General features: G+C 37.8%; 1 protein-coding gene across 2 annotated transcripts in view; it reads left to right on the top strand.

Annotated features, from left to right (window-relative positions):
- Positions 1–15759, top strand: part of LOC112163012 (A-kinase anchor protein 2) — an 89603-nt gene that overhangs the window by 26940 nt on the left and 46904 nt on the right. For both annotated transcript variants that reach the window (XM_024299086.2, XM_024299087.2), the window contains exons 3-4: positions 470–550; positions 7730–7851. In XM_024299086.2, the coding sequence (XP_024154854.1) occupies positions 470–550; positions 7730–7851 (203 nt within the window). The remainder of the gene's footprint in view (positions 1–469; positions 551–7729; positions 7852–15759) is intronic.

Genomic DNA, 15759 nt, shown 5'->3' with positions numbered 1-15759 from the left:
TTCCTCATCCGAGCTGGTATCTGGCTCCAAACTGTTCGGCTGGATAGCTCTACTATTGCACGCCATTTTTATTGCACTGCTAATGTTTGGGGGTGTGGGGGGCTGTAAGTTAGCAGGAGACAGAGTAAACAGGTGATGGGAAGTCAGGGCAGGCTTACTCTGCAGCAATGTTTCTGCCCATAACTCAGATGCAAAATTTTTATAAAGTCTTGCTGCTCTGCAGAAACTATGTCATTGTATTTTTTTTTATTATTTTATTTTGGCTAAGCGACATAAAAATAATTATGAGACCACTAGAAATCCTTTAACAATAGATATAAATATGACAAGAGAGGGACTTTAACGTGAAATGTAAAAACAAAATATTTGTTTTCCTGAAGTCATTTAAAGTAACAGCAAAACATGTATTGGTTTGTTAGTTAAGTTTATGTGGATGGTTGAATTTTTTTTGTCTTTTTTTCAACCACAGGAGAAAAGAAAACGACAAACAGAGATTGAAGACAAACGGAATCAGCTGGACGACTTGGTGCTGCAGCTCCAACATGTCAAGGTCGGTCCATGTGTGCAAACACTGGGTTTCACTGATTTACTGACAAATTACAATGAATTCCAATGAATTTAAGTTACAAGGATCAACAGAAAAACTGTAGTCAGCCAGTGGGAACCAGACCCCGGCATGTTTAACATTCCTCCGTTCGTCTGGAACTGTTTGCAAATATCCTGAGGTGCACAGCTTTTGCGATATCTTTAATCAGGAGATTTTTCAAGTGAGGGAAAAGCAGAAAAATGCTTTGGATTAAAGCTCTTCCCTCACACTAAATCCACCTTTTAACTCATCTGGACAAGGTTACACTACTTTCTGTGCACTTTAGGTTCACTTGTGGTTATTTTCAGAGATGCATGATCTCCTCAAGTTCACTTTTTAGCAGGATGTGTAACCTCCACACGATGAGAAGAACAGAATTTCAGATGAGACTTGAGTGGCTCATTTTAAACATTTCTATTGGTGCAGAAGGTCATCTTTAAATCCATATTCCTTTCAATTATAAACACAAGAAACAAAACTCTGCAGGTTTTGGGTGTTAAAAAAGCCCCATTTGAACATGTGCAATGCCACCTCCTCCCTCGTCATCTGGTGGACACCTGGTGTCAATATTTGGTGCTTCATAAACACTTTAATGCAGATAACAGATGTAGCCCAATCATTATTTGGACAGATGAAATTACTAAGCGTTAGAACGCATGCAACTGGACAGTAACCAATCTGCAAAGTGATACAAGATGGACTTTACTGATTTAGCTATTTGGATTAAAGCAAATTTAGAAGTTCTGCAGAACAGACTGAAGATTGAACATGTTTTCTTCACTTTTTCTTACTGACTTTTGGGCTAAGCATTTCAATTTTTTATTTAGGATACATTTTAAATGGATATAATGTCCCACATAAAAGAATAAGAGCGTTTGCGTCGAGACCATAACATATATAGACAAAATTTTCTTTCCGAAAAAGAGGACAAAATATAAGTTTACTGAAGTGAGGTGAATGGTTTTAAATTTGCAGATTAATTTATAATCTGGTTGTAATAATACCTTCTTTAAAACCTGTTTAATTACCTGTGAGCCTGCATACCTGCGCGCTGTGTCTTTTGGCTGAGAGGTCGTAGCGCCATCCAAATATCCAGATTGGAAGTGCTTTTTTTCTGTGCTTGACAGCCAAAGCAGACTTTCTCTAAAGTTTTCCTTTTTAGGAGAAATTGTGTAACACAAACGTAAAAATGTATGCTCTATTAAGTTACTTACCAGAAAACCAAGGTCTTCGTTTTTGGTAACTGCAGCAAATTATAGAAAGCTACGAGTACACATACCCTGATGGTTCACAAGATTTGAAGAAAAATCACAGCTATTAACTTGTGTTTGTGATTTTGTTTAGCTAAAAGGATAAGTGACTGTTCTTAAGCTTGTTTTTGCCCTCAATTAAAAGGTCTGGGAAAGCTCAAAGATCAGCAAAACTGAAATTTTTCTTCTACTTTTTAAATAAACCACTGTTATAAAGTAAAAAAAAAGCAAGAAGAAAAGAAAAAGTGTGAGAAGGTTCACTTCAGTGCAGCTAATCACAACTCTTTCCCTCAAACGAATTAGTTGGAGCTTTAAAATCCGACTCCGGGTGTGCAAGAGAACATATGAGGATGCCTATTGTGTTAGCAACAGCTGGTAGCCAATATTTACAATAAAAATACATTCCATACACTAATTAGACCTATTAAGCCTGCTCCGCATCAATGGGCCCCTTTGTTATAATAGTTTAAGTCCACATATACGGGGTTTACAACCATTTTTGGGAAAACCAGCAGAGCAAAAACACTCATTTGATCCATGTGGATTTAGAAATGTATATGAACAAATCATACATGTTATATGAGTATTTTTTGCTTTTTGTAATACATTTTCCGTTTGGATATAAAGGATTCTTTTGATCCCACAACCACTTAAATGTTCAGAATTAAAAAAAATACACACTTTTGTGAGTCACAAACCATTTAAATTCATTTTGCACAGTAAGAAAGCCCTGGTTCAAATGAATTTCAACTAATAGGATGATGATAGTGTTGATTTTAACTGGCAGAAATGGGCAAAAAAAAAAAAAAATGAGATTCCTTCATCAAAAGGGGGAGGAAATGTTTCTTCCTGCTTCCATCTGTTTCTATCTCTTTACATGATAGATGGGGTCTGATGGAATAAGGGAAAATTCCAAGTGAGGCTAAAGCCTCAGGATCAGTTTAATTCAAACACCCCAGTTGTGCTGATTTGTCGGAACAGATCATCTAAATCCAAACTGCTTTGGTCTGCTTTTTTTTTTTTGGTCTTCAAAGTCCTGTGCTGTGTTTAGCTTTCCCGTATTCAGCTCCAACAAGCTTGAACTCCAGATGTAATCAACATCTGGTAACACATCCCATTTAATGGTCATTACTTCTGAGTGCCACACAGCCGGGCAGCATGAAGACAGCTTTGTTGTGAGTTTTCCTGAGGCACGGTGGCTTGGGAGAGGAAATGGAAACCCCAGAGGTTTGATAAGGACCTTTAGGCTGCTTGATCCCAGCCTTCCAGAATGGGGGCGTTCGTCTGAGACTGGGAACGTGTAAACATCGCAACTCCACAGCACAGCTTGACCTTAACAAGCTCTTTACGCGCTGGATTTGTCTGCTCTCCTTAAATGTGATTTTGTTCAAGCTGGTAGTTTTAGGTTCCATTTTTTTATTTTTAGACTTTTTTGTTAAGAACCCAGCACATAGTTTCTGCGCTAAACAGGAAATGGAAAGTCTGTTCAAACAGCGTGAGAGAGATCAAAGATCAGGCTGGTTCTCAAAGGATCCACTAGCAACACTTTATACATCAAACTTACTAGAACTTTGTGGGTAAACTGGCAGAAAAGCAGTTCTGCAGGACGGTCAGACTCACTAATCTCCTCTTTTTACTTCAGTATGTTATGAGAATTTCGCTACAACAACAAGGTTGTACCTAATTTACAACATAAAAAATACAATAATTTAGGCAAGGCAAGTTTATTTGTGTAGCACATTTCATGTAATTTAGCTTAGTTTAGCTACTCTGATCATTTGCTGCATTTAAGTTTATAAGTTTGATAAGTTTATCCCAAAAAAGTTGAATTATTTGCTTAAAAAGGAAGTTAATTTATATAATCCTATCCTTTTGCCTCTGTTATTCATTTCTTCCTTCCTGCTACTTTTTAAAGAAAAAGAATAAATAAAAGAAAAAAAACATTATTTTTGGGAACTGCAATGTTGATGTGAAACAATGTAAAATGAGTAAAAGAATTGGTCGAAATCCAGTTTATTTCAGCACAATCTATTTGTGTCTTAAATGGAATATGTGAAAATTATTATACCAATGTTTTTATTCCACTTTTACCTTATCTCTATATTTTTTTGCAGTTTTTCTCCTTTTGTAGTTCTAACCTGTTTACTGCATAGAAGTACATTGTCATTTTCTGGTTGTTGTCACATCTTTGAGGAACACAAATTAAATTTTGCAGTTCTTTGTCGTATTGGTGTGTTTATTGCCCTTATCCAATAGTTGAACTAGAATTCTTGTTTAGTGTGCTTTAGATGAAAAGTATGCTTAAATACACAAACCCTTGTGTTACTTGGTGCCAGAGAGCTGTGTGAAAGCAAACATAAGCTCGTGTAAACTTGAGCTTGATTGGAAATGTCTAGAAGTGTGATGTTCAGGTTCTGCCTGACTGTGTGGGAGTGCAGCGCTTCAACCGGCATGCAAACAAATCAAATGTGTGGCAGTGGTACGAGCGCTGCAGCCCACAGCCACAGTGTGATGGGAAACAGTTAAAGGTGAGGCGAAGTGATGCCACTTCACACTGTGGTGGGGACAAAGTCAGACTTTGATTACATCAACACAGATTTGGCACTCATCTATTCAACAAAAGAGAGTAGATTCCCACATTTGCTAAATATTTGCTAAACTTTTAAATGAAACCAGAATGATGACAAAGTTAGTCACATGCTGTCACAAACAGGCAGACAGCTGGATCCAAGTGCAGCAGGTTTATTTGGCACAGACAGGCCAACAGAAGTGAAGCACAGCTAAAAGTCCACAAAGCTAAATCAGGGTCAGGCAGGCAGAGGTCAAACATGAGCATGACAGGAATCAGAGAACAACTAGAGTGGTCAATGTCTATGCGAGGGTCGGGGCAGGCGGCAAACAATCAGAGTCATTGACGAAGCAAGATCAGATGAAACAGAAGATCAGATCAGGTCAGGTCAGGATGAGGACGCTCAGTGATGCAAGGAGAGTGGCACAAACAAGACTTCGCACTGCTGGGAGTGATTGCAGATAGAAAACGGCCGTGGGGCTTCTGGGAGTGACAGCAGGGGCTGATGGAAAGTGTAGTGTGGAGACCCAGGAAGTGCTAGTACTCAGGTGATAGCCAGGGGGGGAGACATGGGATTGATTCATGACACATGCACCTGTACGGTGGATTGTCTGGGTCCATGGTCATTCATAGGCAGGAGCGGATGCATCTTAAGGATTTCCCTGTCTGTCTTTCGGTCTATGCAGGACCTCTTTAAATTTTAGCCACAGAATTTCACTCCTTTTTATGTCTGTTTTTTATTTTTGTTGCTGTTACTCTAATGAGTTTTATGACTTTTTATTGTTTTTACTAATGTCTATTTATTTATTTATTTGTTTGTTTATTTTATTTGTATGTTTATTTATTTTATATTTATTCATGTCAAGCACCCTGCAACAGCATGTTGATGAAAATTGCTAAATGAATAAAGTGACTGATTGATTGATTGATTGATTGGTTGCTTGATTGATTGATTGATTGATTGATTGATTGATTGATTGATTGATTGATTGATTGATTGATTGATTGATTGGATTAAAAGGAGGGCAGACATGTCTTGCAGTGTCCTGTGATCCCCTCAAGGGATGTTATGAAAATGGAACGTACCATCGTTGTGTGTGTTGTAAATGTTTTACAAAAGCATTTGTAAGCATAATGTTGAATGTGCACACTTTTAACACTCTTACTATGCTGTTGTTTGAGTCTCTTTACCCTGCACTCTAGTCATCAGCAAAACACATGTACATTTAAATTTTATAGCCTCACCGAGTGGTCCACGATCTTAACATTTTCATACAGGTTTGTCCAGTTTTCGCCTGCAGACAGTACGTATCCACCTCTAAGCTCAGTTGTGACTCTCATCATGAGAGATCAACAATCAATGTGAATGTAGACTGCAAGCTATTATTTATTCCTTCTTTTGGAAAATACAATAAACAATGTTATGTTTCATGGGTTCTCACTTGCAAAAGGTGTAGGTGTTGTTCTCTCTTCCAACCAAGGCCAAACACAGGAGATATGCTCATGAGAGACAGGAACATATTCTTTATACTGTCTAGTATCCCTGTTCTCTTTGTTTGGTGTCTCTACAGTCAACCCCCCACACCCCCAGGAGAAAACACCCAGTTTTTTCTACTTGTTCTTAGAGAGACAGCTCCACCTCTGAGGAATAACTGCAAACCAAAACACCATCTGCCTCATCACTAAACAGAAAGATGGTTAAACCTTCACCGCACTGAAGTAAAATCTGAGAAATCTGCAGGGAAATCTAAAGACACCCCAAAGACATTCATTTTCAATTATTTTAAAAGAAACAACAATTCTGTATTTTCTTGTGAATATTCTTCTCAATAGGAGGTTGCATTCCCTTCAAAGTATTTTATCTCCAACAAAACGATTTACTGCAGCTAGTGATTGCTTCAACACAGAGGGACCTTCTGGGACAAACAATAAGAGCCGTTTCCAGTTAATAACTGTTGAGTTCTGTGTGTGTTTTTGAATCGTTTGTGTGTGAAAGAACTTCTACTTGTTTGTTCTGACTGTGAGAAGCAAACACACACCAAACAGAGAAATTAGTTATGCTCCACTGCCAGTTAATAACGTCTGGAAACAGAGAAACCCAAAAGGGAGCGACTGGAGGACTGCAGCAGTGTTGCTGTGTGTTTGCACAAAGCGATCGTGCTCACTCAAGGCTCCTCACTTATGAGCTGCTGAGGCTGCAGATAACACTGATGATAAAATGGAGCGGAACCTGACTGAGTTTGATCAATTGGGTCAAGACGGACAACCAGGAAACATCAGCGCTGTCTTCATTCGAAAGAAAAGTTCATGAATGGCATGAATCCAAAGAAACGGAAAACAAGAAAAAAACTTTTAAATGGTTTACTAGTAGATTTAGTGCAGTGAGGAGATGAAGGGACACCATAGTAATTGATGTGACTGTGTGATGTTTGGTACACTCCGTTCCGTCCTGAGATATTTACTGAATAATAAAGTGTTTAAGAAACAATAAGGGAAACGTTGTAAACTCAGCACACTAATCAGACTGCTTCCCTCACTATAACCATTCATATCATATTTGATACACACATTTCTGTGACCCCAGTCTTATTAGCATGATCCAAACTTTACTTAAAAAAGGACTGTTTATAATTTGTTTTCTGTCCTGTAGTTCATCGTCAGTCCACTAGGGGCAGTAGAAGGACTTTTTTTGATCATTTAAGAATGGCTACCCAAAAACCATCCTAATTCCAAAAAAAAAATTCAAGCAACTCTTTGATGTAGTGGACTTTATAGGCTATATCTGCAATTATACAAACTCTGCAACCCACCTTCTATCCATCTCCTGCCTTCATCAAAATCAGCTTTTCAAAGTGACCAAGACCTTCAGAAAACTCTTAACTCCCTAAAGGAAAAATAATTTATATCATCTACGAGTTCTGGGGTTTGTCTCTATGTTGGAAAGTTTAAAAACATTATTGTAAAGTAAATATCTTTGGACAAAAGAAGATTGTTGAGCGACTAACACAGGAGTATTGTGGAGGACATATAGATGGCTCCATTGTTAGAAAGCTTTGTGCGTCGAACAATCCCTGTTGTATGACAGGTTTTTCCTTTGTGATAAAGTGCTGCAGACCTCAAAGAAGTTCAGGTCTCTGCAGGAACGCTGCTGTGTTACTGCAATGCAGGTGATTTCACAACTGAGGGATATTTTCCACTTTTAAATATTTAACATTTCTGATTATTTATTTGAACATTTTCTCTGAATGTGGTGTAGTTTTAATGATAAATAAACATATTTGCAATAGTTATTTAATTACTCACAAGTTTGTGTTCTTCCCTCAGTCCAAAGCCATGCGGGATCGATGGCTCCTCCAGGGAATGGGACCAGAAGAGGAGGAAGCTCGACGGAAACAGCTGGAGTTGGACGAAGAGCAAGGAAGGAGACTGGAAGACATGATACACAGGTAATGTACTTTTCACTGTAGTATTACTGAGCTTGAATGAGTTTTGCTGATATCTATGCACCACCAATCCACCAATGAGATCAAAGGAAACAAAACAAAAACATCTTACTCTGTCAGACTGAAGGATTTGATTCTAAGCCAAAGTAAAAACAAGTAAATCAAGATATTACAATGAGTGAGTCATTAAGGCAGTACAATCAGGACATTACCATACACACTCAGCATGTGGTCAGCCTTAATCTATGCCGATGATGGCCAGTACTATTAATTAAAGATCGGGGTACAGATGTGTGTGTGTGCTGTCCCTGGTACCTCAGATCGAGAAATCCCCATTTGCAAATTCAATAGAACCAAAAAACACATGCAGAATATACAGCGGGTACTATAAAGGTGAGGTGTAAGATATAGTGCTCACTGTTTTGACAATTTAACAAGCAATCCAGTACATTTATTACAGCTTGTTTATGCTTGTTTTTTAAATTTTGCATGCAAACCTTTGTAAATCAGTTTCTGTTTTCTACTTTCCCTTAAGCATCAGAAATAAATTAAATATAACATAATGGAAATGAACAAAAATATGGTTAAAAAAGAGAAAACAAGGTGTTACTTGATTTACTTAGAAAGCATTAGCATGTGTCCTATGTGAGTCATTTAAGAACTGTGGCTGTAACAACAATTAAACATGAATAACTTTCCTATTTTGGCGGCCATGTTTTCATGTTTAATTAAGACTCAGAGGGCTTTAATTTTCTGAGGCTCAGCTGTGGGTTTTTTTGCAGTTCTGAACATTTCAGCTCCAAAACACCAAAGGATTCAGACGGAACAAAGAGAAAAAAGATGAGCGGATTAAAGGGAACATGAGGTCTGGAGGACGAAAGATATAAAGTGGAACATGAGAGTGAAGGCGGGGTAAAGAAGAGTGTGAGTGTCAGAGGAAGTGAGGAAGATAAAGAGAGGGACCCAAAAGGGAGAGTGATGTGTGTTTGTGCGCGTGCTTTCTTTGTTTTTGTCTCCAGGAGGAGCTTCCGGACTCAAAGATAGCTGTGAGACAGCCACTGCTCTGTGAGGTTGACGCATGAGATCATGCTATGAATAAAGTACAAGCAGCTCACCAGCTATTGTTATGCTGGGTGGGACATTTGGGACTGAGCTGTACTGTCTTCTTCAGAAAAAAAAACACTTTTAACACATATTTTGACATTTAAACACAAATTACCTAACTAAATCTGTCAGGAATTTTAGTACTTTTGCTTAACAAGATGGGAACAAAAGCAAGAGCCTATTTTTTGTTAAATACAAAAGTTTAATCGAGTACCTCACACCAAATTATGTGCGTATTTTACACACCGGGCATGAAGTACGCCTTCAAGAATGTGCTAAACAAGCATTCTTGAACATGCTTTTAGCATACGGTGTTCACATTGGACTGTCGCTACCCGATACTAGCGCATGTACTCTCAGTTAGAACAGACTTGGTGCGAAATGTCCAAATGTTCAGTGGACACTTGTAATTAGAGACCAAAAACAGACTTAAAACTTACTTAGCGATAAATGAACACCAGATTTTTTGAAACATGGAAGTCTGAAACACGCATATACTGCCGTTTACAAATACTTTTTAATAAAAGTAGTTACTTAGGCCCGGTGTAATCTTAGCATCTTTAGAGTTCTAGCTTTACTGTGCATTTCTAAGCAGTGTGAACATAGCATCATCAAAAGTGGTTTCTTTAACTTGCATTTCTGAGTCTGGTGTGAACATAGCATCAGTAAAAGTGGTGGCTTGAACACACATCTTCCATTCTGGTGTGAACATAGCATCATTAAAGGTGGTAGCTTGAACGTGCGTTTTCCAGTCTACTGTGAACGTAGCATCATTAAAGGTGGAAGCTTGAACTGGCATTTTCCAGCCCAGTATGAATGTAGCATAATCAACAGTGGTTTCTTGAACTCGCGTTTCTGAGTCTAGTTTGAACATAGCATTTTTAAAAATGGTTGCTTGAACGCTTGTTTCCAAGAGTGGTGTGAACATAGCATTAGTAAAAGTGGTTGCTTGAACGCACATTTTCCAGTCTGGTGTGAACGTACCATCATCAAAGGTGGTAGCTTGAATGTGCGTTTCTGAGTCAGGTGTGAACGTACCATAATTAAAACTGGTTGCTTACACTCGTGTTTTCGAGCCCATTTTGAACGTAGCATCATTAAAAGTGGTTGCTTGAACTGGCATTTCCAAGTCTGGCGTGAACGTAGCATTTTTAAATGGGTTGCTTGAATGGGCGGTTTGAGCCTAGTGTGAACATGGCATTATTAATAGTCGTTACTTTAACCCGTTTTCCTAGTTTGGTGTGAATGAAGCATCACAGAAAGATCATGTCATCTTCTCATGATGTCACTGGATTTATGGCTAATAGGGCCCAAAAGCTGTCTCAGCTGGGAGGCTCTGCAAGGTGAATTATAAACATCTGCAGTCGATAGTCCATTTCTCTTTCTAGCTGCGCCTGGTAGTGGAAGCCTCCTTCTTTCTCCTCTGTAGCGACCTACTCAGAAAACGTTTGAGGCCCTTGCGAAACTGGAATGTCAATAATATACCATGATACATCCTCAAAAACATTTAAAGGGCAAACAAATAATATACACACAAATGCATCATTTCATAGTTTGTGAGTAATGAAGATGGGAGCATACTCAGATGAGCTTTACATCAGTCAGCCTGGCTCTAGCTCCACATCCTCATCCTTCATGCCGCATGAAAGGGAGGCTGTTAGCTGCTGCAGGTTTTGAAGGGACGCTGGGAAAACATTTACTTTACTCTGAACAGAACAGCAGTGAATGCTCAAACGACAGCATTGTGGGACAGAGTACAGTCGTGATTGTGCGGCTGTTCAGTGTGAATCACTTCATTCAGCTTCTGTTCAATACAGCCAATACAGCCTTTTGAATGAAAAACATATGGCAGTTTGTGGTTTTAATTACTTGAGAAAGCAATTAAAGTGTTAACAGCGCTGCTCTGTGGTGTGTCTTTGCTTGTGTTTTTGCTTTTTTATTAAAGCTTTAGGGGGGGGTTCATGTGCTGTGTGGGCAGACAAAGGTGGCAGCAGAGGGCCACAGGAGTCAAAGATGGCAGTCAAACTGTTAATCATGTTGGAGGATTCACTTAGAGTTCTGCAAATGCAAGAACTGAAAGCTTACATCAGATTCAAGGCTGTGCACATAATTTGTTTTTCATCTGTTAAACGTTTGGCAAAGACTTAGGAAACATAAAATGTATCCACCCCTCCTTGTAAGTACTATTTCAACATCACATGAATAAAATGATAAAGTTCATGAAAAACAGCCCGTACCAGCAATTGAGAAATGAAAAAAAAAACTTTTTTAAATCACGCTTTACTTTGTGTTAGTTTCTGTTGAGTTTAACATGAGGACTAACCTGGTTTTGAAACAAGCCACCAAGAAGCTACTTAGAGAACTACTACTCACAGTAAGTTGGGATATTGTGAAACATTCTATATGTGGTACACAGTGATGGCTTCGCTTCACACAGGACAATTTCAGGACAATTATATTGGGGTGAAAGACAAAACTCATTTTGTGCTTTGAACAGTATGGTCTCACTGTATACAGTGTGACTTACTTATTGGAGCCAAAACCAAAAAAATATATATAAAAGAAAAAACTTTTCAATGTTGAATCAATTTCAACCTTCTGTGGGTACAAAAAGCAGATTTTGACAATGAGTTGTTCCAATTTCACCATTCAAACAGTCATGAACACACACAATGTCGCTTAACACATAAGCAGCACCACCTGGCCATAGCACGCCTTTGGGTTGGTATTAGCAGTCAGATGTTGCAGTTGAGTTACATCAAGACAGAACTACTGGCAGAGTTTGTGGCAAACCCAGGAGTGGAGCCCCACCAGTTACAGACCGCAACCATGGATCTATGCACCCAAACATGGTTTAGCAAATGCCACACAGCTGCAGGCCCATTTACCAGATCTGAGGGGTACCAGGATTTCCAGACAGACAATTCACAACCGACTCCACCGCGTTGACTTGAGTGCCAGATGACGGTTGCAGGTGACTCCACAGATACCAAGACACCACTGTGAACAATTGCAGTGGGCACAAAACCATGTGACCTGGACAACGCAGCAATAGTCAACTGTCCTGTTCACTGATGAGTGTCGGGTCACCTTGAACACAAATGATGGTTGTCAGCGTTACTGAAGGTGAGAAGAGCAATATGCAGAGAACAACATGGTCCCCAGGGTTCACTTTGGTGGAAGAGGTGCAACAATCTGGGAAGGAATCACCAGTCAGCACAAAATCCATTTACCTTAGAGAAATCATAGAACCCATCATCATTCCCCAATTCCACCAGGAAACCTCCAACTTTCAGTTCATGGATGACAATGCTCCACCACACCATGTCAGAATTGTCACAGGTGGACCTCAGGAAGTGGGAGTGGCTCATATGTTATAACTAGCAATGATCCCCATAGAGAACATCTGGATAAGCTGATGAAAAGACTTGGTGATCGTATCCGAAACCCAAGTGACCTGGCAGAACTGCATGTAGCACTTGTAGAATATTGGAACTCAGAACATCTTCAGAACATCATGAGACTAGTGAGGACCATGAGAGGGCGTTGTCAAGCTGTCATCATGGCAAATGTTAGAAATACCACTAATGATATGGTCAATTTTTGTTTTTTTGAGTTATCTTTATCATTTGTTCCCATTTTGGGGATAATAAACATCAAACTAATGAAAATGGTGTTTCTTCTCATTCATTATTAATAATATCCAACATATTTCATTGAAACAGAGAGTAACTTCACGTGTTTGAATGAGCATTTCAGTTAGAGGATGTCTATATTTACACTCTGTGGGACTCTATCCCAGAATATCTCGGGGTCGGGGCAACTGCAATCTTTCCACTATTGATAGGAACAGGGTGAATAGTTTAGCAGTTTAAGTACCCTAAGATAAATGTGCTTTTCACAGTCTAAAAGTACAAAGAAGAAGGATTGAATCATGTATAAAACGTACATTTTCACTTATTTGCCTAAATAATTTAGGGGAAAGACTCCTCTGTCGTGTAACTAAAAGAACAGAAGCTCAAAGTGCCTCATTTGACCTTGGTGCCCCAATTTAACGACAGAGAGTGACAAAGACAAAGCAAATGTTCGGTTATAGAGCCTCTTGTAACCTCGTAGCAGAAGAAAGAAAAAACATCTGGAAAGTCTTCAGACGACAACCTCCCTCTACTGAGCTTTAAAGACACTCCAGAAGAAAGACAGAACAAGCATTTCTTTAGAAATGTAGGAATGCACAAACCTAATAAAAGCACATTGAAAAAACATATTTAAACAAAAAACATAACACAAAGGCATACAGACAACAGCAGTGGCCTTGTATGGGTTTGTAGGCCCAGCCTGCTGATGGCCATAAGCAAAAAAAAAAAAATCCCATAAAAAGACAGAGCCATCTTTGTGCACTCTGTTTCCACCAATACCTGCAGTCAGTGAGACTAAAGGGAAGAAACAGGGAGAGATTGTGCAGGACAGTCTCCTTTACGGACAAGAGTTTAAAAAAAGTGGTTAAACGACAAAGAAACTGGAGAAAAACTTTACAGGGTGAAAGAACATAAAAACTTTAGAAATAATGGTTGGTTTTACACATGTCTCCATCATTACAGAGACTCACTGACCCATATACACTCTGTGCTTCTTTTGGACCTTTGCTCGGTTCCAGATGCACATGAATTGTTGGGTTTTCACATCTGCATTCATTTTTGTACATGTATCAGCACTTTACTTAGGGTTCAAGGAAGTATGCATGTCTGAATATTTCATAAATCTACAGAGAATTGTATCTGTTAGTTATAAATCAATGTTTACATAACTTTTCCCTGTTGAATCCATTCCGGGTATAACACAATTCCTCTATTATGTTTAATCTTATCTTGGTTAGCTATTAATAAATTACCTGTTTGATAAGGCACGATGCATTCAGGATCACTGCGTCCTCTTTCTGAATGAATCAGGAAAACAGAGACTGGATGGTTAGTCTTAAAACATCTCTCTGAACAGATAAATCCTGCAATCAAAAATTGACAGATTTTTTTTTCTTAATTAATTTCTTTTTAACATTTGATGAAATCACCAAAATTATCACTTTTTACAAGGTATAAATAGTAAGATATCAATTATGATGAATTATGTTTTATGGTGAGTTTTTGCTCTCAACAATCTTAGTTTGGGATGCAAAAATATTTTTGTGAGCTTTTAGAAAAAGCACCATCTCAAATTTGATCGACACATTTTAACAAGGTTATATAGAAAGAATTTTCAATAAATGTTGCTTTATTTCAATACAGCAAGTTGTCATTTAAAAAAATGAATAAGGATGGATGAATTATTCTCACCATAAAGTTTCGAAAATCAGTCAAAGGTTTTCCTGCTAAAAGGGTTTTTGAGTGGAGGCAGCCATTTTGAAATGAGCAGGAAAAACCCTTCTACTGCCCCTAGTGGAATGATAATAAACTACAGGGCAGAAAACACATACCAAATTATATACAGTGGGTTTTGAAGGAAAGCTTTTATCATGCAAATGCCTGTATAAACATAAAATGATTAATTATATAGCGTTAAAGATGAACATGCTGGATTAATCACTCAGGAAAAACATGTTGTATCATAGCTTGTGTGGATTCCAGCCACTTGATGACATCAACTTATAAACTCAGCCCTTCATTGCATCTTTAATTATGGAGCACATCATAAGAAAACATAAACAGATGTAGTTGGCACCTAACTTTGTTTTAAAGAGAATTAAAGAAAAATCACTTTTATTTAGATACATCAGAAAGTATGTTGAGGTTCTGCTTGTAATTTAGATAGAAACAAATGCAAGTTTAATCTTTAACTTTATGAGTGAATTTCATTGCAAATACAGAAACACGGAAAGAACTTGAAAACTTGCTAAATTTGGGAGCGTGAACTAAAAAAAATGAATGCCATACATGATGTAAAGGGCTGCATCATGGGTGCTCTATGACAGCTGCTCCGTCTGTGTTTGTGATCTGCTGACCTCCAGAGTCTGTTTGGGATCTGGAAGACAGATTAAAACTCAAACTCTCGACAGAAGCCGGAAAAATCAAAGCCAACATTTTTTTTTACTTTTGTCCATTTCCCACACTTACCCACTTCTGTTAAAAGATTGCCTCTACAATTTACACGTGTACTCTTCTTTCATCTATGTGCACATTTTTTTATTTTTTACTTGGACAGTTCGATCTTTGAGAAACAATAAAAGATGTTACGGTAAATTTTATCTTTTCAGTCCACTAGTTTTCTCTTTTTTTCAGAATATGTACAGGGTTGAAACACTGGAACTAATTTTTTTCTCAAATCAAACATGTTTTTTCATGTTTTTTGGTGAAAAAAATGCCAATGGAACCAGTAGATTTTGTTTTTGTAAGATTTCTCAAGAATCTCTTGTGATGTCTTGCCCTTCTAAGATAAGATTTAGACCAAAAAATATAAACATTCATATTTAGTTACGATGTAAAGTAAAAAAAAAACTTACAAAATACAATGCACTGTAAAATAAATACAGTATATGGTTTAAACAAGGCTAAAAATACTATGTAAAGTCAAAAAAATACTTAAAAATACCAACCAAAGGAAAAAGAAAACTTAAAAATAGAATCTAAAATAAAATAGTTTGTAAAGTACAAAACATAAACTTAAAAATTATTATGTAATATTAAATATAAAACACTTAATAGATTTTTGAGAGCAAATGACTCAACAGAATTTTCAAGATTTATTGTCTTAAAACAAGTACCGGTATACATTTTACAGAAAAGTTGCAAATAAATTAGTTTTCTGTTACATCAAGTA

This window comes from Oryzias melastigma, linkage group LG12 (assembly GCF_002922805.2).
Source record: "Oryzias melastigma strain HK-1 linkage group LG12, ASM292280v2, whole genome shotgun sequence".
Lineage (NCBI taxonomy): Eukaryota > Metazoa > Chordata > Actinopteri > Beloniformes > Adrianichthyidae > Oryzias > Oryzias melastigma.
The sequence above is the reverse complement of the archived record's forward strand: the minus strand, read 5'-3'. Positions and strand labels throughout refer to the sequence as shown.